Here is a 27986-nt window from a genome sequence, read left to right as displayed (position 1 = left end):
TCTGAGTCCTGAGCCTCCCCCTTTCCACTTCCCCCCAACACCTATGCTTCAAGAAGCACCTGGGCCTGATCTCCGCATCCTTGGGTTGAGTGATTGCCAAGTGCTCTCCTAGGGGGACTCTCCAGCCCCTGGTGGCCCCAGGCTGGGGGTCTCCAGGCCGCTCCCTCCATGAGGGTAGCCCAGGTAGGGTGACCAGGCCCAGCAGATGAAAGGACAGGACAAATTTGAATTTCAAATAAACAGTGAGTTTTTAGTGTAAGTCTCGCCCGCCCCGGCTGACAGAACTTCTGGGACGTTGTCATCAGGGAATGTCCTTCCCCAGTGGACCTTTGACTATCAGTCTCTCAGCTACAAATACACAGAAGATATCAGGGTGCCTATGAGGCAGCACCTGGCACCATTGACAAGCACCTGGGAACTTAGGTGTCCCTCAGCAAGCGGGGCAGAGGCCGGGGCCCAGGGCCCCTCAGTGCCTCAGTGTGGGAGGGGGTTGATAAAGAGCAGTGCTGAGTCCCCAGCATTGAGGGCCAAATGGGCTTCAGAGCCTGGTCCAGGGAAGAGAAAAGAGGAACCACCCTTCCAAGGCTGATGCGGTGGTACTTTCTTTTCTTTTACAGGAGGGGAAACCAAGGTACAGAGTAGTCAAGCAGCTCGTCTTAGGTCATGCAGCCAATGAGTGCAGCTGATCAGTGCCCAGAGGTGAGGATGTGTGTGACCGTACTGTTCTGGTGGAGGCCAGCACAGGGAGGAAGGGCCAGCCCACTTGTGCACACTTCCTTCAGGGAGGAAGGTCAGCTGACCTGTGTGTGCACACCGCCTGTAGGGAGGAAGGTCAGCTCACCTGCGCTTGTTCCTGCAGGAAGGGTTTCTCCATCTTCACGACTCGGGATCCTTTCAGAGTGAGGACCCTAGGGAGCCACTGATGGTTCCTGAACTGGCAGGTCCTCAGGGCTATGGGTTTAGGAGCTGTGAACCTGACAACTAGGAGGGATAAAATGGCAGAGCAGATAGGTCTTGGCCACAGAGGAGGCTGCCAGTCTTAAGACCATGTCTGCGGCTTACAAATGAGCCCCGAGGCACAGCATTTGGGCATTTTTTCAGCACGTGGGAAGGCAAGCCACACAGTGGGCACACAGTAGGCTATTCTGTAATTCTGAGGGGCTGGTCCTCCTCTGCAAGTGGGTGACCAGCAGCAGGTGTCACCTGGGGAGTGTGGACACAACTGGGCCTGATCTGCCAGAGTGAAGGTTTGTACGCATGTATTTCTGTGCACATGTCTGTGTGGTGTGTGTATCTGTGTGTGTGATATATATCTCTGTGTGTATGACACGTCTCTGTGTGTCTGTGTGTGCATGTGTCTCTGTGTATGAGTATCTCTGTCACTGTGTGTGTCATTGTACATATGTGTCTGTGAATGACACGTGTCTGTGTGTGACTGGTGCTTCACATCCTTCTGGAGGACCCACTGGTTCCCTAGACAGGACCATTGGAGGAAGCCTGAGCCCCGAGGCTGGATGGGAGTTTAACCTGAGCTGGGGTCAGGCTGAGATGGGGGCTGGACACTGTCTTCAGAGCTGGAGGGGAAAGGTGGTCTCGGGGGCAGAAAGGTTACTGCAGGGGCCTGGGGGGTGGAACCAGCTCTAGTTCACGGGCTTTGTGAAGCTTCCACAGTGTGGCTGAGTCACAGTGGAAGCGGGAGGCTCTGTCCTAACACCAAGGTCAGGTAACTGAGCATTTGGATCTCAGCCGGAAGTGTCTGGGAGTCTAGGAGCTTCTCCTCTCCTCACCACGAGGCCATGAACACAATATGGCTGTCCATGGAAGGAAAGTCACTCGGCCAGGGTGGGGCAGGACTGCTCTCAGACAGACCTCAGAAAACCATGCTTGGTGAGGGCACCACACACAGCTGCAAGGTCTGGGGCCGGGGACAGGGGTGTCCTCAGCAGCAACAGATACAGTGCAGACTAGTGACCGTGGACGGGGGCGTTGGAGGCTGGGACTCAGGGTGTCTTCGTGGAGTGGAGAAAATGTTCTCACTGACCACAGTCACTCAACTCTGCAAAGGCACCCACTGAATTGTGCAGGTAGACAGGAGTCATATGCATGTGCGGTGTCTCCCAATTAATCTGGTCTTTAAAATCTGCCCAGCCAAGCCTGGCCTGATGGACCCTTTCCAAGGACAGAGAAGAAAGCCCAGGGATCTGAGAGGCAGGCAGTGGCTGAGGATGGCTTCTTCAAGGTGTTGAGTTCATCTCCAGCTCAGGGAGAGACCTGGTGGGGGAGAGTCTGTGGGTCAGTCTCCAAGACAAGACCTGCCTTCCCTACCTTCCACCCACCCTCTGGGAAATTGTCTGGCCAAGCTGCCCTCTGATGTGTCACCTGACTGCCATATTCACCCAGCACAGAGTTGGCACACAGTAGGTGCTCAATCAATTCTCAACTGTCATGCACAGCTAGGGGGCTGTTTGTTTCTTGGTCACTGTTTTGTCCCAGGCACTGGCACTCCCAGGTGAGGAGGGGGCAGCCTTGACTTGTGGAGGGGCTAGCACACCGCTCACATGTGCCTCCCACGGGAGCTGAGGGAAGAGACTGCTGTGCCTGCTTGCATTGGTGTGGGGAGGGGACTTGGGTCCACCCTGTTACACATATATGAATTTAGGGGGGGCCACGATTCAGTCCACATCAGCCATTCAGCTTCATTGGTGACAAGGGAAGAGTAAACCAAAAAAATGAGCTACTTAACTTTTATGTATTTACATTTCATGTAAATTCTTGTGTGTGCAATAGCCAAGATGCCCCACTACTGACGAATGGATTGAGAAAATGTGGTATCTATACACAATGGAATTTTATGCAGCCATGAAGAAGAACGAAATGTTATCATTTGCTGGTAAATAGATGGAATGGGAGAACATCATTCTGAGTGAGGTTAGCCTGGCCCAAAAGACCAAAAATCGTATGTTCTCCCTCATATGTGGACATTAGATCAAGGGCAAACACAACAAGGGGATTGGACTTTGATCACAAGATAAAAGCGAGAGCACACAAGGGAGGGGTGAGGATAGGTAAGACACCTAAAATACTAGATAGCATTTGTTGCCCTCAACGCAGAGAAACTAAAGCAGATACCTTAAAAGCAACTGAGGCCAATAGGAAAAGGGGACCAGGAACTAGGGAAAAGGTTAGATCAAAAAGAATTAACCTAGGAGGTAACACCCACGCACAGGAAATTAATGTGAGTCAATGCCCTGTATAGCTATCCTTATCTCAACCAGCAAAACCCTTGTTCCTTCCTATTATTGCTTATACTCTCTCTACAACAAAATTAGAGATAAGGGCAAAATAGTTTCTGCTGGGTATTGAGGGTGGGAGAAGGAGGGGGCGGAGTGGGTGGTAAGGGAGGGGGTGGGGGCAGGGGGGAGAAATGACCCAAGCCTTGTATGCACATATGAATAAAAAACAAAATTCTTGTGTGTGTACTTTTTTTTTTAACAGTCCTGGGGGTTGAACTCAGGGCCTCGTGCTTGCTAGGCAGGTCTGCTACCACTTGAGCCACTCCTCCGGCCCCCCGTGTGTATACTTGTGTATTTCCTTTTATTTCTTTTGCCTCAGGTTAGCCAGCGTCAAAGTGGGAGCTGGCAGTGGGGGAGCACAGGGAAGCAGTGCCCGGGCGTTGGTCATGAATGTGAACCTTCTTCACCATAGCCCTAGAGGGCAATCTGGCTCCAACTTGTGTCCCCTCTGACCCCAGGTCTCTAACTGTGCCCCAGTGATTATGACTCCTGTGGCCTGGTTTCTCCCCTGAGGGTGCCATTAAGTTAGGGAGCCTCTGTTCTCTGATCCTTTGTGCTGTGATACAAGGAGTCATCCCACAATGCACAGAAGTGATGAGGAGCACTTAGGAAGAAAGTGGGTGACACACTTTGTAAAGGACAGACAGTGCCCACCCTCATCTTCTGCTTGGGCCTTTTTGCCTGTTCCTGCCCTAGGACCTTTGCTGTTTTAACCAGCATGTTTGGTCCCTCCTCAGGTCTCAGCTCAAATGACCCCTCCTCTGCCAGTTGCCCAGCCTGCCAGAGCCCTGGCATCTGCAGTTCCTCAGACACACTTGCTGTCAGAACTGTGCTCACGCTGTCATCAGCTTGGAGGACAGGACCTCACAGCTACTGTCTCTGCCCCGCTGGGATGAGCTGCTGCTGCCCACGGCCCCAGGCTTCTCCAACACCCACGGCCATTCCATCGTGGGCCCTGATGAAGCCTGGGTTGTTCACGAAGTGGGGGAGGCAGGAGCCAGGTCATCACTGAGGCCCATCCGGCAGGGCCAGGAGCAGAGCCTGGGAGCTGATTGCTGTTTTGCTCTCGCTCACGAGGGGAGGGGCGGGAGGGGAGGGATGCTGTGCTGGAGGACTGTGGGCAGAGTCAACCCCAGGGACAGCCTGCCACCACAGAAACCCACAAGACAAAAGGGGCAGAACCACCAAACTGCAAATTCACAGAAATAAAACACAGTGCACAAAGACATATGCTTTAAATATTAAAATATACTTACATATGCACACTTAACCAAGGACACAGAAACTCATACTGTCCAGCGGCTGACCGTTTGGTGCCCTCTCGGTGCCCGTTCAGCTCCCTGACTGGAGCTGACCTTGATGGACACCACGTGACCAGGTAGAAGACAAATTCCACAAGCACATTTTTATGCCAAATGTGGGTCCACAGACACACAAGTTGTTCCCATCCAGGTGGAGGCTGCCTGGCTCCAGGGACAGAAGAGAGCAGGTCACAACAGGTCAGGCAGGGGCCTATACAGGGTCTCACACCCAGGGCCTGTCCCCACAGGCTTCATGTTCTATCAGGAGTCACACTAGAAGAAGTCAGGGCCAGGTGGTGGCAGCACACAAGACGCAGTGGCCCCTGGAGTCCCTCCAGACTGAGAAAGGAAGGGCCTATCTTTTCGGGTGTTCCTTGAGCCTTTTCTCCTACGGGCTCCCAAGTCTCTTGCTCAGTCACAAGTTTGGGGTGGCCCCACATGTTCCAGAATCCAGCGTTTCCATGGGTCCGTAGCGCTGGGCAGTGGAGAGGGGTCAGCTCTTCTGAGAGAAGCTGGATGGAGTGGGCAGCGCACAGTTCTGTTCCCAGGGGGTGTCGCGCCCCCCAGCTGGGGGGGTCAGACGCTGCTCTGGAGCTGCAGGTCTGTGGGGTTGGCGGAGGCCGAGGACTGGCTGGGCAGGGAAGCGTCCATGCCGTCTGAGGACCCCGGAGCGGGCTTGTACAGGAAACAGGCAGTAGCAAAGAAGAGGAACCCCAGCATCTGAGGAGACAGAAGGTTGCTGGGCCTTGTCCACCTGGGAGCCCCTGTGTCACGGCCTGCGGCTTCCACACAGGTCCCCTGAACCCGACCAACAGGACACACTCCCCGCATAGCAGTCCCTTGTATGGACACCAATACTTTGAGAGGGAGTGAAACTGCCATTGGCTAAAGGCAGAGCAGAGGGTGAGGTGACAGGTCTGTCAGACTGACCAGTGTCCCCCAAAGGACATGTGCCAGCCTTAGCCTCAGGCACCTGTGAAAGGAAACAGGGCATTTGTAGACTAAGTAAGGATCTTAAGATGAGGTCACTCTGGATTTAGGGCCACCTTATTTCCAGAGCGTCCTAACAAGAGAAGAGACTGACGCAAGAGGTGCAGAGGGGAAGACGGACAAAGCAGAGACTCACTCTCCCTTACCCCAAAGGAAGGGACCTGGCTGAAACCAGAGCCTGAAACTTCTGCTGCTTCAGGCTCTCCTGTGCATGGTGTTAGGAAGGCACAGAAACCCCACACAGGACTGGCAGCCCTCTGCCCCACAGATAGGCAGACCCAGTGCATTCAAGGGCCTTTCTCAACCTGAGCCTCAGTTTCTGTGCTGGCAACCTGTGTCTACACTGACCGTTGGGCGTCAGGAATGAGGCAGCTATCGCCACAGGCCTCAGCGATACGCTCTGAGCACACATGTGGCCTCACTGAATGGGGAGCACAGGTATGTGTACCCAAGGCTGAGCCCTGCTGTTTTCTGGGGCACCACTGCCTTGGGTGGAGGCTATATTCCATCATCTCGGGTATTTAGGGAGCCTTTCTGCATCTGCTTCTAAAATTAACACCCATGCAAGTGCTTTTGAAGCCCACCCTCTGGGCCCAGCATGGCACCCAACTCAGGAGAAAGAAGAGAACAGCTTGTCTCTACTTCCCCCTTCTCTTCTCCAGAGAGGACGCCATTCCCATCCGTTCTCACACATGGCAGTCTTTATGCTAATCCCAGAGGAGTTGCACTCTGGTCTCTACATGGGGGCTGAGCTCCATCTCTGAGGAAGAGGCTTGGGCCAGGGGATCCCAGCTGGTTTTGTGTGAAAGGTTTTACATTTTATACTCCAGTAGGCATTCAGAGGATAAACACATGTTTCCCCCATACAACCCAAGCCAAGAGTTACAACAGGGAATTCCTCTTAAAAACTGAGAGGAGGAGGGTCTGGCTGAGAACCATGGAGGACTTCACGCACACAATACGTGCAGGAAGAGTGACATTGCACATGTGCCACCCAGCCGACCAGCCCCAGCAGGTAGTGGTTCCTGCCCAGAGAGCTCCATTTTTAATCTCTCAAGGTCTTCAGTCACCCAGAGCCAGCAGGCTTGGGGAGGTTGCGCTGTTCTCAACGCCTGGGCTGCCACCCTGGGTGCGGCAGAGGCTTGCCACAGGGCCAGGGCCTGCTGACCCACGGCTCCCCGTTCCAGATCATACCCTCACAAGGATGGGGAGAAGGATTTCCCCTTGCAACCCAAACCTCCGGTGCATCCCTGTGCTGCGGTCTGATGCATGGAGCATCCTACAGCCCTGGGGAGCTGGAGAAGAAGCCATGCTCTGCCTCACCTTGTATATGAGTCCTGCAGTGAGCATGTACTGGCTCATGGCCGTGTTCTGGTACACGAAGCAGGAGCCCTGCTGGCCGCACTGGTCCTGCCACAGCAGGCAGGCCTTGTCGATCACCCAGCCAAAGGCGATGGGTCCTGGGATGCTGCCTGCAGAGAGAGGCTCACTCAGGGTCCTGGATGTGGGGTAGGCAGGGTTGGTGGCAGGGAAGACCCAGAACACGTGCGCTCTCAGCAAGGCATCACTGGCCATTGATATTCGGGGGTCAGAGACTTAGGTGACCCTTTCTCTGGGGTCTGGGCACTGGGGTTGGGAGTCCCCATGATCTCCCAGGAGAGAGCCTTTGTTCATGGAAAGCAATCCTCTGGGCAAATAAAGGACAATGGGCCCCTCTAGTGGACAGCTAGGGAATAGAGCCTTTCCCAGGAAGGCACAGCCTGGTGCTGGGATGCACTGGACTTGGTGAGAGGACACCCTTGGGTTCCTTGACAGGGAACCAGTCTGTAGAACTGGCTTTCTCATGCGGCACAGTACCTAGAGTTCTAACTAGGATCCACTGGATTCCCAGCGCAAAGGACCTCTGCCGGTCACAGACACACCTGCAGTGGAAAACATCAGTGTAAGCACCGGGGAAAGCGTGGGTGCATGCTGAGTCACTCCCCCAGGCCAGCAAGAGCCCTGGCCAAGCCCCAGGCCACATCACCACCTCCCCAGGTGACAAGCAACTCGCCAGAGGTCAGAGATAGTCAGCTGTTTGCTGCCACCAGCGACAGGCTGGCTGCCCAGGCCTGGTGTCCCCCAGCACACGTCAGGGTGGGAGCGCCACCTGCTGGTACTGCAAGAGAAGGCGCGTGAGAGCTGGCTTACCGTAGGGTCGCGGTCAGCGCAGGAATGCTGCTGAGGAATGTAAAGATAATTACAACGAACACGAGAACCAGAAGGAGGGGCTTTCTCTGACAGGCTGAGGTGCATTTCCCTGTGGCAGCATGGCCCAAACCAGAGGAAACATTCGAAGAGACACAGCTACAGTCTCGGTACACCTGGGGAGCCCAACACAGCGCTGATCACAGGAGGAACACAGGGCTTCCCGGAGGGGGGGGCGGGGGGGGTCCCAACCAGGGCGGGGGTGGGAGACCACACTCACCTTCTGGCCGCCTGGGCCCCTCCCGGTGGCCGCAGGGCACCCGGCATGGCAGGGGGAGTAGTACATGGTGCCGTCTGAGCCGCACACAGGGCTGTAGTGCTCAGGTCGGCAGTCACAGGCGGCATTGCAGGGGGCGGTCAGGTTCAGGTGGCCTTCGGGCTGGAGGCTGAGGGAGAGAGGAGCCCTGGGGGGTGAAGTCAGGGCCAGGCGGTGCCCAGGACAGATGTGTCTCTGCCATCCCCACTGCTGACATTCAGGCCAGAAACTTGCCACGTTTGTGCCACCCACCCTAGCTCCATAAGCACATCAGTGGTTTCTCATTTTCAGGCCAGTGTGAGTTCAGCCCCATACTGTCCCTCCTCACGTGCAGGCGTGTGGTGTGTTTGGTTTGCTTTTCCTAATTTTGGATGGTGACATATCCACATGGTCCCAAAGGCACAATCAGGAAGAGTGCCAGGTGCCGACACCCTGCGGCCCAGCCCTGTTCCCAGCACAGGCTGGGTGCTGCAGTCAATCGCACGTGCACACCAGTGATGAAACACGCACACCTCCCTCTTTCTCCCTCCAAGTGGGGCACACTGTACCCATTGCCCCACTCCTTCCTCTTTTCTACTAACAGTGTTCATTGTAGATGCCCCAGGACTTCCCAGTGCCACACAGCGTGGGCACGAGTGTTCCTTGGGTCTGGGCCAGGGTACAGGTTGCTTGTGCATGTCTGACCCTCCCCAACTGCCACATGGTCAGCTCCCCCACACCCCGCCGCCCCATGTTCGCACCACCTAGGGACACAGGGGAGCTGATGCCCAGCCATGCTTCACATCGATACAAAGACTCTGTGAGCTGGGGCTACTGCTATCCCATTTATAGAGAAGACTGAGGCCCAGAGAGAGATGTGACCCTCCCTGGTGGCAGAGGTGACTGAGCCAGGAGTTTCTGAAGGACTGACGTGGAGCCATGTCACACAGGCATGTGCAGATACCCTTCCGGGTCCTCCCTGCTGATAAGGACCAGAACACGACCCTACTCAGTGCCAGTTCCCTCCCCCAGCCTCACCTCCCGTGGTAGCTGGCTGTCACACCTGCCATGGGCACGTTGGGGCAGTGCGTGAGGAAGACGAAGAAGGAAAGCAGGCTGATCAAGGTGCAGAGCAGGCAGAACCGGATGACTCCAGAACCACGGAGCTTGAATCTGTTCACGAGGAAGCCACCCAGGAGCGTGCCACCACCGCCCGCTGGCACCACCAGGTACCCTAGGGAGGAGTACTCAGTGAGGGCCAGGAAGCCATACTTTATGGACAGGGAAACTGAGGCCCAGAGAGACCAATCCCTGGCACAGGCAGCACTCAACACCAAGCTTGAGCTCTTAGCCACCGCTCCGGCAGAGCCACTGTGGGAGCCTCCATCCAGGGGCTGCAGGGAGGAGCCCCAGAGACCATGGATGAAGCTGTAGGGAGCCAGGGTCCTCCCAGCTCCCTTGGCCCTACTGAGTCCCTGAAGACCAACCGTGACGGAGGTGACTGGGAAAACCTGAAGCTATTTGATGTGAAATTGGGGTGGTGAGAACATGGCCCCCATGCTGACAGCTAAGCAGGGGTGACTGTGGTGGGCTCCCTCAAGAGGACATGAAGGCAACCTGAAAGCCTCAGTGACCTGAGGCTTACTGACAGAGGAGGCCTGCTCTGGAGGTAGAAGATGGAGGAGGTCATTGGTGAAAGAGAGGGGCCACGAGGAAGGGAGGGAGTGGTCGTGGGTGAGGGTCTGTGCATGTGGGGTCAGCCAGAGAGGCCAGTTGAGGGTGGGTGTCTGGGGAGGGTGGAGGTTCCAAATCTGATGCCCTTTCCTCACCCAGGCAATGGGACCTGCAGGGTGGCTACCACCAATGGTCCCCACGCTGGTCAATGCCCCATGCTGAACCTGACACTGACTCACACACCTGGCACCTATCAAGTATGCATCAGCCAGCCAGCTGGGCTGCTCCCTTGGCACAGGGCAGCATAAGCACCAGCAGAGCAGGGGTCAGGGGCAGCACCTGCCCTTGTAGACCCCGGAAGGCTGCTGACTTTCCTCTGGCCAGAGTCCCACTAGGCAGGGGCTCCAGCCATAAATTCCACAAGGCACTGGGATACCGTAGACCACCCAGCTCACGGGGACAGCCAGTCCCAAACCCTTTCTGTAACATGGTGGCTGAAGTGACATGGGTGGTGGACAGGTGGGGCAGCCCTGCCCTTATGCTATCCATGTGCAGGACCATGGTTGGCACAGTCCTCTCTACAGAGCACCCCAAGATTCAGTCTTCTTACCAAACAAGGTGGCGGCCTCCGAGGCGCTCAGGCTGAACTGGGCCTCAAGGAACTTGGGACCAAACGTGGACATGCCTGCAATAAGCGTGGCCTCGGTGGCCCCCGCCAGGCAGAGCAGGATGAACGTGGGGTTCCTTAGGAGGAGCCAGATGGAGCTGGATGTGGGGGAAGGAAAGAACAGAGAGCAGAGGGTCAGAGTGGATCAGATCCCCCTTGCCAAGGTCATCCCCTCTCCCTGAGCACACAGGGCCCTGGTCCTGAGGGCAGTAGAATGGGGTACAGCAAGTGCAGGCACCCACATCTGTTCCAGAGGCACCATGAGGATATGTGTGAGGCTGGGCTTGGCAGGTAGACAACTGACAGCCCTAGTCTGAGCCTCTGGCCACTGGTCCTGGAAGCTGCCAAAACTGATTACAGAAGAGGCCAGCATGGGGAGGGACCCCAAGTGACCCAGACCACTGTCTAATCACCTCTGGTGACAACCAGTAGAGGGACCTGAAAACGGCTGGGAAGGCAGCAATCACTAAATCCAGGGTGGATGGGCCTCTGGACAGGGGAGGAGGATTGATAAGATACTGAGGTCTCTCAACCACCAGCCCTGAGAGGTGGGGAGAGGGGGTCTCTCAGATTTGGGACTGGGCCCTTCAAGGAGTCCTGGGTGAGGGCTTGGCCAGCTCTCCAGCTTTTCCTGGCCTGTACTTGGGGTCAGTGGCCCCTGGGGGTGATGCCAGGGCCTGTGGTTGGATTCAGCCTGCTGCTAATTCCATGGGGAACCTGGCCTAGGGCCCTCCTGGGAACAGAGAACTGGTGCTCATGCGCCTCCCCCTCAGCCTGGCTCTACCTCCGTCTGGTATCTGATCTGGGTTGTGAAAGGTGCCAGTATGGCTACAGCTTTACCGTAAGGAGACACCCCAACTTGTTTTCCCAGGGCCATCATAGTGGCCAGAGTGGAGCAGGGCACAGACCTCTACCGTGTCAGCCCATGAGGCTGAGCACAGCAGCTCTGAGGGCACCCACTGTCTGCGGGGTCAGACCCTAGTCTTCTCAGGGGTTGTAGGGCTGCAGTGCTGGATTCTGACTGTGGGGTTTGAACAGTAAGATGCAAAAGGGTTATTAAAGAGGCGGAATGGCAGAAAAAGAACACCCTTGGGAGTGGAGCGACGGAGCAGAGCCTAGAATGGAAACACACAAGTTGCAGCCACCAGCTTGGCCCTGGGGGGAAGGAGGGGGAGATGGCCAGATGGGGCACATCCAGTCTCCCCAGGGGCTTGTTTTACCAGCTGTGTCACCTAGAGCAGGTGCAGGCGAGGGCAGGCACAGCTATCTCCCTGTCTGAGTCAGGAGGACACATGACAGAGCTCAGGGCTTTCCCTGAAGCCTGCCTCACAGCGCACAGCACAACAGACTCACTCTCACTTCCACCAACAATAAAGCAACTTTTTGAAATCCAGGGCAAAGGTTCACCTAATCTGAAGGAGCTCAAAACGCCCTTTGCTTACACATTTGGTGCTGCATCAGGCGGTTCTCCTGCACCTCCAGCTAGGAAGGTTTCAGGGGGAGAAGCAGGGGCGCTGGTGTGTGCCTTTACCTCCTATGCCAGAGTCCTGGTCTCCACAACCCTGCCGTTCATCCTCCCCAGCGGAGAGCGACACTCTCCTTCCTGCCAGAGCTAGACCTGAGCGCCTTCAAGGCAGAGCTGAGCATCTCGGCACTCAAGTGCTCGGCATATTCTAAGGATACAGGACAAAAATAAACTGCATTCAGACAGAAGCAGGAGCGGTCAGCGTAGCTGTGATCAGCCCTGGAGCCCTGCCGGTGAAGGACACCTACAATTTGGAGAGGTCACTGGGGCATCAGACTGACACTCACGGGTCCCTTTGTGTTTCTATACTGATTCGAAGTGACAAACTTCCCTCAATATTTAATTTCAACATAGGGGTGAAAAAGCCTTTCTTTCTGGTCAATTCCTTGGTTCCCACGTCTTCATAAAGGAAAGGTGGGAATGTGGAAGAAATCCTAACTGGTTGGGCTGGGGTCCAGTGGGCTTAGGGCACTGGCCCCTCCTTGCAGGTCCTATGTGAAGGTTTGCCAGGGGCGGGCTCTGCCCTGGGGTGGTCCCTTCCTGAGTCGTTGCCCAGACCTGCTAGGCTTCGGGCTGCTTGGCTATTGGGAGAGGGTGACTCTGCAACATGGAATGTAGACTTCTCTCAACCCTGGCTTACAGGTTGTTCGGCTGAGACTCTTGAGTTGAATGTGCCCAGAGAACTAGCAGTGACTTTGGGGGCATGTGCTCCAGAATTTGCTTACTATCAGCAACTGGTTTAGAGAACTAACCCTGGACATAAACCTCTTGCTGCTTGCTCCTCGTGGGAGGTCCAGGTGTCCCAGGTCCTCTTTGGGACAAGGGCACACATCCACCCTTCAACTCTGAGCAGCTCTGGTGCTGGGGTGGGGAGGGCAAGCTGCCCTGGGGAAGAAAAGCCAACAACCCTGGCCAAGACGGGCCTGGCGAACTTGGCCGTGCAGTGTCTGCCCCCCTCAGTGGGGAGCTCCTGCTCTCCCAGTGGCCCAGCAGGAATGGACATGGAAGCGCAAAGCCATAATGGAGACCTTTCACCCCTGCCTTCAGCACACCAGCACTGCTCCTTTCCACGGTGGACAGTTTGGGACTTCCTGGGGGGAGGGGACACCCATGAACCCTCATCTTCCCTGTGTTGAGGACACATAGAGGACTCATCCTTATCACCAACATAAGGCAAGGGAGATGCCGCCATCCTTAAGATCACAAAGGTGCCACAATGGGCCCCAAAGGCTGAGGACTTGGGTGGTGACCACAAAGGGCCACCTCCCCAACCCTGTGGAAAGCCTCATGGAGTATGTGCTTCTGTTAGGACAGGATGCTAGATACCAGGGCCCGCAGGCTCCTGTCTCTCTAAGACCCCAGCAGCTCAGGGCCTGTCCTGCAGTGCACGAAGACAAGGCCAGGCCAAATCATGGGTACCAGAAAGAGGGGGACAGAGGAAAGACACAGGGAACAATTCCCTTGGGAGAAGGAGAATAGGCAGTGAGAGAGGAGGGTGGGAGGAGGACCAACAAGACAGAACTGTACAGAACCAGGTGGAACCTCCAACAGTGAACACGTGGATGATGTATAATGAAAGAGCAAGAGTGGGGCTGATCAGGGGGCTCTTGAGGAGGGTCTCTGGGTCTTCGGCAGCTTCCCTGGGGACCCTTAGGGCACAGGGACCTGGGGAAACTTGCTGGTGGGCCATAGGTACTGCTGGGAGTGGCTGGGCCCTGCCATGTAACCCACAGCCCAGGGGCTCTCTGTTACCCCCTGTTCTTTTGCTGGATTTTAGAGGTCCTCCAATCTCTCAGGTGAGGTGTGGGTGCACCCTGAGACCCCGGAGGGACTGGGGCCATAAGAGACCCAGCTAAGTACTTACAGGGGCAGATCTCTGACAGTTTTCCCAAAGGCTGGGTTGCTCACCACTTTGTGGCTTTGGTCTTTTAACTGGTGAGTTTCAGCTACTCTCATGACCACATAGCGCTGGGACCCTGGAGAGACAAAGTCAGTAGGTAGTCTCCATTACTAGAGAGGCAAAGTCTCACGGGGGGCCAGCGCCCCTCCCTCCCAGGCCTGGAACATCTGACATGCTTGCAGGACTGCAGTCCGAGGGCAGAGAGAGTGGGGCCAGAAACTGAATGGGGACACGCCTTGTGATGGGTTGCAGAGGGCCACACGGGACCAGTGGGAGGGAGGGTGAAGGGGCTGCCCTGGTGTGACAAGCTGTTGCCTGGCCCAGAGTGGGGGTGGCAGGGAGGCCCAGGATGGGGACAGCAGCACAGGGATGACCACGCTTGCCCTGTCCAAAACATCTTTCCTTTCAATAGGCATTAAAACCCAAGACTGACCAGGAGAAGGAAGGGGACAGGGCAGGAAAAGGCATGTCCTGCTGGTGTGAGGGACTCACCTGGCAGCTGCCGGGGGTAGCCGAGGATGGGGATGGCGATGAGGAAGGCCACGGTCCCAGCGCCCAGGAAGCCAATCCACCAGGCACCAACCCAGAGCGGGCTCTCAGTGGTCAGCTCTGTCCTGTCCAAAGAGGTAGTGGCCTTCAGTCATCATCAGCTTACCCATGTCCTTCCCAGTAACATACAGGCAGGGCAGACCTCAGGGTCTCTCTGCACACCAGAGACCCCATGGTACTGTGGCCTCCAGGGTGTGCCTTCCTGCAGACTGGGGCAAGGCCCCTGACTCAGACATTCCCCGGCACAGCATGTTCCACATGTGGACCCCTCTTGGGGTCCTGGAGAGGCTGCCTGTGGCCCCGGCCCCTTCTATGACTGAGACCTTGGCAGGGCCAGGGCCTGGGAGGGGGAGGCTCTTCAAACAACAGCAGGTGTCCCTGTACACAACAGTGCAAGGGACAGATGGCATTCCCAGGGCCATGGACCTTGGAGATAGAGGCCTCAGCTGGCATTCACTGAGCACCCCACAGAGGGAACTTTAGGCCTGTGACTGCAATCTGTGCAGGAGTGAATTCTGAGGTCAGAAGGGAAAAGAGTCATGGGGAAGGGAGAGGCCCACCAGGCTCTGGGCTTCCAGGTGGTCATCCAGGGAAGAGAAGGAGAAAGGGTTGAGGTCAACAGGACCAAGAAGAACACAAAGAGGGAGAGGGTGATGCAAGGATGCCCAGTCAGGCCAGGCCAGCAGCCAGGTGGCAGTGCAGACTCCTGCTCTGTTCTAACAGGGAAAAGCTACAGCTGCCCCCAGAGCTGGGAACGCGCTCTGCTTCCCCCACCCCATGTGCCCAAGGGGGTGCGGAGAGCAAGCGAAGCGTCCAGAATCAAGGACACCAGCCCCAACCTACCTCCTCAGAGCGTGCACACTTGACCCCATATTATCAACCCAGGGCTAGAAGTGGCTTTTGGGAGAAGGCAGAGACGGGAGCGCCATCTGCAGAGAGAGTCTCAAGATGTAGTGGTGCCCAAGATATGGCCGGCAGTCAGGAAAACTTAACGAGAGCCGGCCCTCTGCATGCAGGACAAGGGGCAGAGCCACCAGCACATCCCTGCCAGCCAGCAAGGCCAACTTCCATTCTTCCTTCCCTCCTTCCCTCTGTCTCTCCCTCCCTCCCTCTCTATTGTCTCTGTCTCTCTGTGTCCCTATCTGTTTCTGTTTCTCTGCATCTCAAGCTCTTTGTCCCTCCTTCCCTTTTTCTTTCTCACACTCCTACTTACATTTACAAAACTAGCAATCACAAACAAAAGGAAATGGAAGACACAAAAAGTCTCAGCCTGGCAGCAGAAAGGCACTGTCAGTTCAAGTGGAGCATGTGAGAGAAACCTCAGACAGGGCTTTGAAGCACTTGGTCCTGGCCCTGCCGTCCCTCTGCCCTGCCCCCTTCCCCTAGCCAGGCTCCCAAAGCTACCCACAGACCCAAGTCCCCCACCCCAAGGCCAAGTACCCCAAGTCAGGGACTTCCTGCTCTAGCCAGCACTACTGCTGCTGTATGAGAACCACTTCTTGGGAACTGCAGGGCCCCGGGCACTGAGGCAGGCAGGTGGACAAGCCCAGGTCACTCACCGTCGGCCCACTTCTGTGTATACATTCAGCATGGCGCCTCCAATCAGGTAGCCAGCCGCTGGGCCAAGGATGGCGGCTGTGTAGAAGACAGCTGAAAGGCAAGCAGAGGCACACGGCGTCCACCCCAGGCCTCCTAAGAGAAGCTGTCACCCACGTGTCTGTGCCCCCCCCCCAGCTCCACTGTAGACCCTTCCGGTCAGGGTCTGCCCATGCAGCTGTGCTGGGTCTGGGATCCCATCTCAACAACTTTAAAAACTGTTGCCAAATGGCCAGGTGCTGGTGACTCATGCCTGTAATTATAGCTACTTGGGAGGCTAAAATCAGGAGGATTGGAGTTCAAAGCCAGCCTAGGCAAATAGTTCTTGAGACCCCCATCTCCAAAATAACCAGAGCAAAATGGACTGGAGGTGTAGCTCAGGCAGTAGTGCACCTGCTTTGTGGGTATGAAGCCCTGGGTTCAAACCCCAGACCCACACACACACACACACACACAAAATGTCACCAAAAGGGACTTGGACATTGCTTAGAACCTGTCCCGAGGAAGGGGGACCTGCAGCCCCATTCTTAGGGTGTGTGCAGTGTCTACGTCTACACAGCAACACAGCCTGACATAGGAGGAGCAGAGGGCCCAGGAGGCCCTGCACCCCTGTCCAGTCTAACTTGTGCCCCCTGCACTGGGATTTGGAAGGCTGTCTTAGGGGGTGTCCCCTTGCTGGAGTGATGTGATCCCTAGGCCCCTCAGCCCCCAGGATGGTGACTGCTAGGAGACCAAGGCTAAGGTTGCATCCACAAGTCTGACCCCAGAATGTGACCCTACCTAAGCTGCTCTGCCAGAGAGAGCCAAGCCATGCTTGGAAGGATGTGGGAAAGTGGGCACAGGTGGGCAAAGCATGAGGCTAAGGCCCCTGAAGTGAGACAGCAGGGCCTGCGAGACCCGTGGGGACCTCTCCTTACTGTCCCATGCAAGGGGCCCGGGGCGGGGGTGGGGAGGAGGGGTCTTGCACAGATTGTAGCCAACAGTGAAGGACATATGAGCTATTTTGTGCCTTTGTCTCGAAGTCTTAGCTCTCTCCTGAGTTCTCCTCTTCTGTTCCTCTCACTGTGGAGTAGACATGGGGTTCACAGGGAGACGAGTGGTCAGAGGCTCTGTCCCTTCTTACTTGTCTGCACACAGAACTCTCTCCCAGGTACACAGGAGCTTCTGTGCAGGCTCAGCAGACCCTCACCCTTACCTGAGGACTTGGGGCTGCTGGATCCCATGAGGGGCACACCAGAGTGGGGGCTATGCTAAGGTTCCTGGCACCGCATGGAGCTTCATACAGAGGGCAGCATCACCTGTGTCCTTTGGTGCTCAGGTGAAACCACAGCTGGCCTGCCATGTCAGGTAGGAGCATTTGGGGGCCACACGAATGTGGGATACACATGAAAACCCAGGGTCCCAGGCTCCCAACAGGTACCAGCTCAATGGCGGCCCTTGTCACTCTGTAACGACATATCTGTCTGCTCACACCCACCTGCCCACCCACCCACTCACCGATATAGATGGGCGAGTAGCTGGACTTGACGTTCTCATCTAGGTAGGTGACCCCCAGCGTGTAGAGGGGTGTGGCACCCATGCCATGCAGGAACTGGCCCAGCATGAAGACCAGCTGGTAGTTAGAGAGGCCCGAGGCCCTGTCCGAGCACACCACGCTCTGGTTGGCCGAGCATGTCCCCACCTCCTCGTCCATCTCCACCTCATAATGGCCAGCAATGAAGTGAGGCAGCGCGAACACCAGGGAGCCGGCACCCAGGATCAGGACACCCCAGCCTAGCCAGCGTGGCTTATGCCCGTTGCCCCCAAAGTAGCTGACAAAGGTGAGGCAGAGGCAGGCAGCAATGTCATAGGAGCTGGCGATGAGCCCACTCTGGTAGCTGTGCAGGTCGAAGCGCCTCTCGATGGAGGTGATGACAGTGTTAATGAAGCCATTGACCGTCATGCCCTGCAGGAATGAGGCCACGCACAAGAAGAACAGGAAGCCCTTGGGCGTGTTGAAGACCTGCAGGCACTGGGGGGCAAAGGTCCGCCAGCCACACAGTGCACTTGGAGGTCCTGCCAAGAACTGCACCTCATGGGTCAACGGGCCACTGCCCTTCTCGAACTGTGGCTCACATAGGGGTCGGCTGCAAGAGTCCAGGGGTGTGTGGTCAACACAGTGCAGGGAGGTCGGGGATGCCCTGCTGCCAGGCGGGCTGTGGTCACACCCATTTTCAGTGGCCGAGGGCTCGCCGTGGAAGAGGAGCCGAGGCACAGAGAGGAAGTGCTTGTCTCCTGTGACATGTTGAGGCATCTCCGGGCCTTGTGGAGAGGGTTTCAGCAGCACAGCAAGAGAGGAGCACAGCAGAAGTGGCTGTGACGAATTCCAGCCACCCCTTTTATCCTGCAGGAAGAACTTCTGGTTAGTTATATCTGTTAGTACACCTCTTTCCTGGCATGAACGCTCCAAAACAGCCTCTCACTGGGTCAGCCTTTCCTGGCCAGTCCCTCCTCAAATGCAGGGTGGTGTTCAACCAGAGCTGTACTTGGGCATCTCACCCTGGCCAGTCCTGCTGCGGGTGGGCCTCACTCTGGCCTGGTCATAGAGACTCTATTCCAACAGATTCATTGGAAGGAATGGTCTCTTCAGATGTGTGGGTACAGGGGCAGAGCTGCTGGACAGACACCATCAAGCACAGAGATTGGAGCTGAGACACCACAGGCCTGAGTTGGGCCTGAGGGAACTCCTGGGTCACCCTGACCTGCTCAGCTTTGCTCTGCCCACGTGATCAGTTTTCTGCCATCTGCAGGTGAAATGCCCTGATAGACCCAACTGGAAGCCATCAGTGAATATCGACCTAACCTGATTCTTCCCTAACAACCAGTCACCATGGTGGCTCCTGTGCCCTCTGGTAAGAAAATGCTTACCTTGCACTTGAAGGGTGCAGGGAATGAGGACCAGGAAATAAGCCTCCTGATGCCATCCACACTGGGGACAGACCCATCACCAAGGTCTCATTTGTTCTATGGCAGCTGCATTTGTTACCAAGGTGGATTTTTTAAAACACTAAATAAAACAAGTCTCCCTCAGCTCTGTGATCAGGTGACAGGCAGACAGATGCACCAACTCTGTCCTTCTGGCTCTCTGAAGGGCTGGGTCCTGTCACACAAGCTACCCACTGGCCAGGAGGAGCCCAGCCTTGCTGAGCAATCCCTGTATCTTGGGCTTGGCAGGCTCCTCAAACATGTTCCCACACTATTTTTAGAAGGGGAGGTGACTATTGCCAGGTCCCTGGTCCTTCCATGCCCCAAGGCTTCCCACAAGTACAGGTGGCTGTATCTTATCAGGCCAAGAACTGGTTTCCCACCAGAAATAGCTCCGGCCCAAAGTGCTGTGAGGGAAAATGTTCCTAGGTGTGCTTGGCCACCTCACCTGGAGTGCAGTCTCCCCTGCAAACAGATCTCAAGGAGCTCCCATCCAGTGCCTTCTGTGATGGGCTGAACTGTGCCCCAAAAGATGTGCTAGAGTCCTACCCCACCTCAGAATGTGATGTGTGGAGGCGGGACTTCACAGCAGGATTAAATGAGGTTGTCACATGGCCCCTGAGCCACCCTGTCTGGAGTCCTTGTAGAAGAAAAATGTGGACCCAGGCACAGTTAAAGGGAGACCACTGTGAAGACATGACAACACCTACAAGTTAAGGAGAGAGGTTCCCCTCACAGATTCAGAGGATCAATCCTGGTGGCGACACCTCAATCCTGGACTCTGACCTCCAGCGCTGGGAGGCCACACAATTCTGCCATCTAGCCCAGTCTGGAGGTCTTCACCACAGCCTCCTCGGGACCCCTGGCATCCCATGCCACTCCCAAGGTGATGAAGAGTTGTTATCTGAGCTTCCAGAACCCAGGAGGTGACTACCCTGGACAGGGTCAGAGGGCCCTAGAGGGCCAGAGCTGGTGCTCAGCCAACAAATACTCAGTGAACACAGTGGGTGTGGCTGTGGGGTCAGGAGAGGACACAGGCTCTTCTGCGGGATCAGTCCCAGGATGGGCCTTTGCTGACAAGCATAACTCCAGCACTTGGGGACAGCAGATGGCTTTTGATTTTAAAAAAAGGGATGACTTTACACTGTGATCATAGACACACTGGAGACCAGCTCAGGGAGATGAGGACCCAGAGCCCATGGTGGGACTTGATGCAGGGCCAACCAAGCGGTGCTTTTTCTATGTCTGGAGAGACCTGACAGCCTGGCTCCCCTCACCCCTCCCCAGGACTGCACATTAATCCCCACCCCTGCCGACTAAGCCCGAGGCTGGGAGCTCCCAGTCTTCTGTCATAGCCACCAATGCCTGGCCCCCTCAACATGCCTGTCTCACAGAGCACCATGAGGCAGCAGGTGCATAGCCAGGCCGCTGCTCGGTGGGGTGGGGGGGTGGGGGGGACACACACAGAATGGGAGAGAAGCACGGCAAGTTTTGAAGAAGCCATTGACAGGTGGAGTTCAGGTGGAATGTTAACACAGAGCACCAACTGTGCCGTGGTTCTCATGGGTACAGGAACCTGGAATGATTCGTCCAGTGCCAGAGCTGGCCAGCAGCAATTAGGACCCAACCCATAAATTCTGGCTGTACGGCCCCTGCAAGTGCCTCATAGCTATCTTTTGATAGCTATCTTTTGAAGAACTGGACCAACCCACAGCCCCATAGACTTTGGAAACTGGTACTGTTAGGGCCCAGAGGCCATGAAGACAGAAATCCCCTTGCAGTCATTCCTGGGGCCTGTTCAGACACCCATGACCGTGACCAGGTTTTATTTTTAGTACCAACACTGACGTTCTGCAAGCTGGTGTCCAGGCTCAGGTCTGAGAAGTGTGGTATCAGAAAAAGAGAAGAAAGCCTAAGGGGCAATTTGAGTGTTGTGGGAACGACACCAGTTTCCTAGAGGAACCAAGCTCGATCCACATCCACGGGCACAGAGCAGATCAGCAGACTGGCAGCAAAGCCTGTCGTCTGGAGCTGACATCCAGCAAGCACATTCAACGGGTGTGCTCAATCTACATGGAACAGGACAGAAGAGGGACACACAGGAGCTGGCAGGACAGAGTGGGGTGACAGGGATGGTTGCATCACATGACAGCTTCAAAACTTGGGGTACTGACACAACAGTCTCCAGGCCAGGCCTTGGGTTGCCTCATTTCCACTGTGCCCAACTCCCAGCCACTGTGCTCGCTCAGCCCTGGCCTTGGGATCAGTCACTGGGGGGAACACAGAGGACAAGAAGAAGCCAAACTGCCTAGCGTTTTCACTAGCAATGGTCATAAAGAAACAAAATGACTTCTTACTTGAAAACAAAAGCCACCACTGATGGACACCACTGTAGGTGTTCACAGCTCCAAGCTCATGCTTACATCCCCTGAACTGGAAGCCCTGACATAAAAACATGAAGCTCAATCTAAAATTAGACTCATCTCCTACATTTAAGTCAGCAATTTAAAATCCTATTTTAAATACTAACTAGGAAACCTTCCGATGTATGCCACCTGCCCATGTAGGCCAGCCAGGGATAAGATTCTGCAACTAAGCCAGGCTGACATGATGGACAACCTAGAAAAGCTCCTGGCCGCTCTGAGGACACCATGCTACAGCTGGGCACAAGGAGGACAGGCTGCCCACTGCACTTTGATCACTGGGGCCACATGTGCCCCTGGGTGTGTGGAGGTGTGAGCATGTACAAGGGTATGTACACATGCACACAAGTGCCTTTGTCTTTTTCTCCACTTGGAATTGTTTTAACAAAAAGGTTCCAGCTTCCTGGGCTGCTAACCTATAACACAATCTGTACTCAGCCTCTGCCCCAGCAAGGAAATGGCTACTTCTGCACAAACTCATCCTTTCAAGACAGCACACCCACAATTCAAAGACCTGCCTCTTGCAAAGGGCTCAGGGACCCCATGACTCTCCCTTACAGCAAAGCCGGCTGCATGGACAGGATGGTCAGCACAGAGGGACAATACCTGCTGATGAGGCCACACGCAGGTAAGCTGAGGCACCAGTGCTTCTCATGGGGACCTGAGTCACAGGCCGGGCTGATGCTGGAAGGCAGCCAAGACTGGCGGGGAGCAGGGTGCAACCACATGGCAGAGGAGGAGAGTATGTGAGAGACCAGGGAGAAACTGTAGGGCAGGGCAGCCTGCACCCCATCCATGGGAGGGCTGCCCAGCTCCCGCCAGCAGCCAAGATCCAGCTCACAAGGCCCAGCTGCACTGATCCCTCCCACACGTAGGTGGGCCTCACTTAGTTCCTCAGGGTGACTAGAGAAGGAAGGTGGAGGCACTGGGAGTCCCTTATGCCTGGCTTCTGAGCTGTACATGTGCCTTTCCTGCCTTTGGAGTCACCAAAGCACAGCTCTTCAGGCCAGGCACCACTGCTCTCCTGGACCTCTGCAAACTCGGGACTCGTTGGCCTTCATATTCACGTGAGCCAGTTCCTTCCAAAAGATCCCTTCCTACTTATCCTGCCCGCGGTGCTTCTCTGGAGAACCCTGGCTCATTCAAGGTCATCTTAGTTCTCTGGTTCAACCACCAACACCTGCTGTGTGTGGGGCCTTTACTGGACACTGGGGTTCAGGGAACCCCCCAAGATATGATCCCATTCATGAGGAGCTCACAGGCCACCTGGGAAGTCCGTAATAACTGGCTGCCCATGGCTAAAAATCAGAAGAGCCCAGGTTGTGGAGAGCTGGTGGGGCAAGAAGCATGGAGCATGGGGCTTTCCCCAACAAGACCACTGAAGTTCAGCCCATTTTGGAAGGTGGGCAGGTCCATTACCAACCTCCTAACCCTCCTCACCCACTCCCATGCTCCCATACTGGACTCCAGCCACATGATCTGTGGTTGAAAGGGCCCCCAGAGCAGAACCGGCCCTGTGCCCAGCCTGGAGCCCTTACTGTGGCCCTCCCCAGCCTTTGTGTCCTGGGACACCTGCTCACCTCTGGGCTCCCTCCTCTCCCTGTGGCACAGCTGCTTTCACCGAGAGGGAGAACATCTGAGGCAGGGAGAGGCCCATGCAGAGCCTCCTAGTCTATGGAGGCACAGCTGAAATCCCACTTTTAACTGGAGTTTCTCCCAGCCTGCCCTGCAGGCTCCAGACAGCCCAGCAGGGCAGGAAGAGCTCCCTGAGATTAGGCCAAAAGGATTAGCTGAGGATATTGTAATGTGTGCTCTGTTGTAGGTATGGAGCCACTAGGAACCTCAGCACATGCATGCGTGTCTATACCCTACCCCTCCACTGGTGACCATAGATCCCCTCAGAACCCCCACACTTCTTAAAGGCACAGGCATTGACTTATCTCTGCATGTGCCCAGTACATCTGGTCAGTGCTTTGAGGGAAGAATCCAGCAGTGAGCCTCCTTCAAGGACCACTGATTGCCCTGAAGTCAGCAGTCCTGGCCCTGCCCCTGTGAGTGGGCTTCCGCAGCCCAGCCTTGAAAGGTGGGGCCTTGGTTTGCACATTTGCATATTTCTCTCTGCTGACTTACTTCCTTGGTCATCTATCCATTTACTCAGTTCCTAGCTGGGGGCTGTCCCCAAGGCCAGGCCTTTACTCACACAGCAGATGAAAGAACAGGGGGTTTCCAAGAGCAATACTTAACCCTCTTGATTTTCCCTCACTCCCTGCCTGCCAAAATCCATGCAGGATGCAGGATGTCCAGGACATTATGGAGGCCTAGAGCTAGGCGAGGCCAGCTATGCCCCTTCCGTAGGACACTTTTAGACCTGGTTCCTAGGTGCCGCCATTTCATCTTTCCCCTTTCTGGCTCCAACCAGGAGACTGAGGGGGCAAAGCCAAGTTCTCCCCTCACAGCACCCAGCTGTTCTGAGGCCATCAGCAACAACTAGGTGACCTGCAGCTGGCTCCCTGGGGCATTGTCCCCTCACTTCCCAGGCTCAGAGCCAGCCTCTCTTCTCTGCCTCTTAAATTCATCCCCTCTGACTCGTGAGTGAAGGGGTGCTTTCACTTCAAGATGAGGCTCAGAAGTACTAACAGCACAGGCACTGGAGGCAGGACCTGGTGTGCACCACAGCTCTTGGCACAGCCCGGTTGGCACACCTGGTAACCACACACAGGTGTGGTGCAGGAAGCCAGCTGCTTTGCATGGAGCCAATGACTGACATGGAGCCTGGGTGTGGGGCACCAGAGCTGGCTCCAGAATGACCTGTCCCCTATAGAGCTCTGTTGTCAACCTGGACCCCGACTTCTACCCTGGCTCCACCTGAGAACCTGGGAGGGGAGGTTTGTGCATTTCCTCTTCCTCCCCTGCATTCAAGGCAGATTGGAGAAGCAGGTATATGCTCCCTCCTCTAACAGGTCATGGGCCTTTCTGAGCCTCAGTTTCCCCACTGCAACAAGGCCTAGCCCCTCTCCACAATCAGCCTGGGAGCCACTGATGTGCAGCCCTAAGGCTGGGCACCCCTGGGTCCCTGAGTGGGTTCCCACAAAGCAGTTCACTGTGCCCTTGCACCTGGTTCCTGTTGCTCCACTTGCTATTGGTGAGAAACCACAGAAATCATGTCATAACCCAGGTTTCCTGTAGGGGGCGGCACTGTTTTAGCCCCCATGGATTTTATCAGGCTCTGTCCAGATGGGCCACTGCCTCCAGGTGGCTTCTTGGATTCACAGGTCCAAATTTCATACCCACAGGATCTGGGGGTGGCTTAGACCCCAAGGACCAAATCCAGGATCCCCAAGCAAGAGAGAAGCTGGGAATGCCATACTCAGCTCAGCCCATCCCAAGTGCTATCTGTGGCTTGGGTCTGAGAGGCCAGGCTCTGGGTACCCCAAAGCTTGCTGGATCCAAGCATCCTTAAGAAAAGGCAAAGCCTGGGGTTTGACAGGAATGCTCAGATGGAGCCTGGATGGTGTGGGGAGAAAGGACATGCTGGAGGCCCTCCAGCACTCAGAGTCTGCAGCAGATCTAGTGCCAAGAAGGAACATCCTGCCAGCAGCAGCAAGCCTCACCCTGCACTTGGTCCCTGGTTTCTGGGACACTCTGTGAGTGGCTTTTACAAAAGGCATGTGGTTTCAAAAGCTGTCCGCCCTCCTCCAGAAATGTGTCCAAGATTCTAATTCTGTGTAATGCTGGAGGGAAGAAGGCTATGCCGCGGCTGCCCAGGGGAAATGAGGGGTGTCGGAGGAAGCCAAAAGCCCCAGCATCTGAGAACGGCAGGCTGTGGGCTGAGCATGGGCAGCAGAAGGGGAGGAAGTCCCCAGACTAGGCTGTCCTGCCCTGGCCTTGCTGCTGCCTCTGCAGTAACACAGGGGAGAGGACATGATCCAGGCCCAAGCATGAGGGCAGCAAGGCTCATTTCCCCTCCCCGACAACAGGGTCTCCAGGCTCCACTGAGTCCTACTGGAGGGGCACGATCCCGCCAGGTGTGTGTGGGCAGGGGGAGGGCGGTGCAGTTGCTCACAGCGGTCAGGACCAGGGCTATGCCCCACTGTCAGTTCTCACACTCAGTAGTCTCCAAATAAAGCTGGTGGCAAAATTCTGAGGACTATCCTATGACCCTTTCCAAAAACCAACATCAGGCTCTTTGCCACTCTGGAGGACAATGTCATGTGGCTCAGAAAGGAGTATTTTTGTGGTCTCTGTGTCCACACCCTGCTGGATACAGCCCAGGAGCCCCAGGCTCAGCATTAGTCTTTTGGGGCTCAAATTCTACCCCCTGCAGAGTTCAGGAACTGACTTTGTGGTTAGTTAATGAGATCACAAAGCCGTGAAATTATATAGGCTCAGGATACCCACCTGGGAAATGGGTTTTCTAGGTCAGGGACACTGTAGTACAGTACTAAGCTGCATAAGTTAACTATGGTTTCACAAAGAGGTGAGAAAACATCTGGAGTAAGACAGACCTGGACCGCACACCACAGTCGTGGGTTCATCAAACCAGGCTGATGAGAGCTGTCATTGACCAGCCCCCCCCCACCCTCCCCAGTCACACCACCCTGTTCTTCCTGCCCTGCCCCTTCACAGTGGTGGGAGGGATCTGGTTGGGACTTGCCCAGCACCTGCTTCAGGGGCCACGCCCAGTGATCCACCCAAGGGAAGTAGCCTGAAAGAATTTTTCAGGCAGTACCTGCTGGCCTTGCCAGATGGAAAAGCAGGAGGCTCCACTACAGGGCAGTCAGGATGAGCTGGTCCTTGGCAGGACGAGCTGGTCCTTGGCAGCACTAGGGCCCGACCAAGGGGTCCCTGTCCTTGTCCCCCTTTGCAACACATAGAATGTCCAGAGACACCCTTCTTCCTGTGTCCTGTTTTCACAGCCCATCCCAACCAGACAGCCCATCCCTGTAACTGCTCTGCTTCAGATCTGGGTTTCCCCTGCCTCCTTGATTGGAGAGTGCCTAAACCAGGAGCTGGGCAAACAAGACACAAACCTCCCTCACCTCCAGCTGTGCCATTCTGGGCAGAGGGCAGACCATGGAACTTCCTGGTGTCTCAGTCTGCTCCTCCATGCAATGGGGCTTTTGGAAGGATTAGTGAGACCATGCCCACAGCTCTCCACACAAAGCCAGCAAAGCCCATGTGAAAAGTTAGTGAGATCCCATCTCAATAAAAAAGCTGGGTGTAGAGGTCATGCCAGTGATCCCATCTATGAGATAGGTTTAAGTAAGAGGATTAAGATCCAGGTCAGGGATGTTAAGAAACCATGAGACCCTGTCTGAAAAAAATAGCTAAAGCTAAAAAGAGTTGGGTTGTAGTTCAAGTAGAGCACCTGCCTAGAGTTCAAACACCAGACCCACCAAAAAAGATTTATAAATGACCCCACAAAAATCCAGCTGCTTTCTCCTCTGACATCCACATGGCCTGGGCTGCAGAGAATAAAACCTTTCTGCACCAGGCTCTCCAGAGCGTTTCTGATGAAACGCTCAGGAAGGAGCGGGATGCAAAGCTGGTTCCAACGTTGTGAGAAACTACGGCAGTTCTTGAGTCTCCAGACCAGTCTCCTTGTCTCCCCACCGCCAGGTCTGAGGGAGGCCAGCAAACAGCGCCAGGGGGGTCCAGACCCTCCACTCCCCACTTTGCTGACCTGACGATGCCTGAGCCAGCCTCTCGTGGAGGTTTAAGCCCCGGGGTCTGCCAGGGTTTCCAGATTCGAAGCCAAGAGTGAGCACCGGGCCACGGGGGCGGCCCGGACCCTCTTTTGCATCCTCCCGCGCCAGATGCGCCCACTGGGGGAGCCAGGACGCCCAGCGGTAGGAACCATCCTGCCCGCGCTCCCCTTCTGGGACAAAGCCCGCCGCCCCCGACAAACTTCTATGCCTGACGATTTCCTCCTTGACTCAGCAGCAGCATCCGCCGCACGTGGGTGACCGTTGCCACCCTGAAGCCCCAGGCAGGCATCTGTTCCCCAGCAGACCAGCGGGGCCTGCGCCTGCGTGCGCCCGGGGCCACTTTTGCCCGCGCTACCGGCTCCATGCACCCCATCTCCAACACCAACCATCTCCCATCTTCCTTTACGCAATGCCGCAGGAGGGGTTCTCTTCCCCCTCCTCCCGCCTTCTCGAGACCCGGGGCTTCCTGCCTGGGGAGCTGGTAGCGACAAGGAACGAATTTCGCATCCGATTCCCCTCGATCCTGTCCTCCCTCCGCGGAGGACCCTGGGCGCGTGGCTGATGCCCAGGCCTGCCGCCCGCCAGGCATCCCACACTGCGCCACCCCGGCGCGGCCCCGCTCTACTTGGCTCCTGCCTGGCCCCGGCGGACACCTGCCGGGTTCTTGACGTCAGCAGGCCGGAACCCGCGCACCTGGACGGCGTCCCATGTTGGCGCCAGCCCCAGCGCACTCACCTTCTGTAGGACCGAGTGGCAGCGAGGCGCTGCGTGCTCTGGGCGCTGCGCGCTGCCCACTCCAGCTTCATTCATCCTTCGGGGCCGGCCCCGCCCCCGAGGCACCGCCTCATCACGGCGGCCAATGGAAGCTCCGTCCGGGCGGGGCCGGCCCCGAGCTGACAGCGGCGTGAGCGCTC

At 56.1% G+C, this 27986-nt stretch overlaps 1 protein-coding gene across 3 annotated transcripts; it reads right to left on the bottom strand.

The window, feature by feature from the left end:
- Slco4a1 (solute carrier organic anion transporter family member 4A1) lies at positions 1-27893 on the bottom strand. 3 transcript variants are annotated; one of them, XR_012448342.1, is made up of 13 exons: positions 27808-27893; positions 17475-18360; positions 15941-16031; positions 14325-14446; positions 13797-13908; positions 10351-10505; positions 9105-9300; positions 8052-8217; positions 7775-7947; positions 7442-7506; positions 6908-7056; positions 4550-5314; positions 1-2271 (listed from the first exon to the last, which is right to left on the bottom strand). XR_012448342.1 is itself a non-coding variant. In XM_074075086.1 (12 exons), the coding sequence occupies exons 1-12, from the start codon at positions 27880-27882 to the stop codon at positions 5171-5173; spliced, it is 2334 nt and encodes a 777-aa protein (XP_073931187.1). In that variant the 5' UTR covers positions 27883-27893; the 3' UTR covers positions 4522-5170. The 3 variants fall into 3 exon arrangements, 2 of the variants coding, with proteins under 2 accessions (XP_073931187.1, XP_073931188.1); XM_074075086.1 differs by lacking the exon at positions 1-2271 and having other exon boundaries at positions 4522-5314; XM_074075087.1 differs by lacking the exons at positions 1-2271; positions 4550-5314; positions 6908-7056; positions 7442-7506 and having other exon boundaries at positions 7514-7801.
- Between the last annotated feature and the right edge of the window lie 93 nt (positions 27894-27986).

This window comes from Castor canadensis, chromosome 5 (assembly GCF_047511655.1).
Source record: "Castor canadensis chromosome 5, mCasCan1.hap1v2, whole genome shotgun sequence".
NCBI classification, from domain to species: Eukaryota; Metazoa; Chordata; class Mammalia; order Rodentia; family Castoridae; genus Castor; species Castor canadensis.
This window is presented reverse-complemented; position numbering and strand designations above follow the sequence as displayed.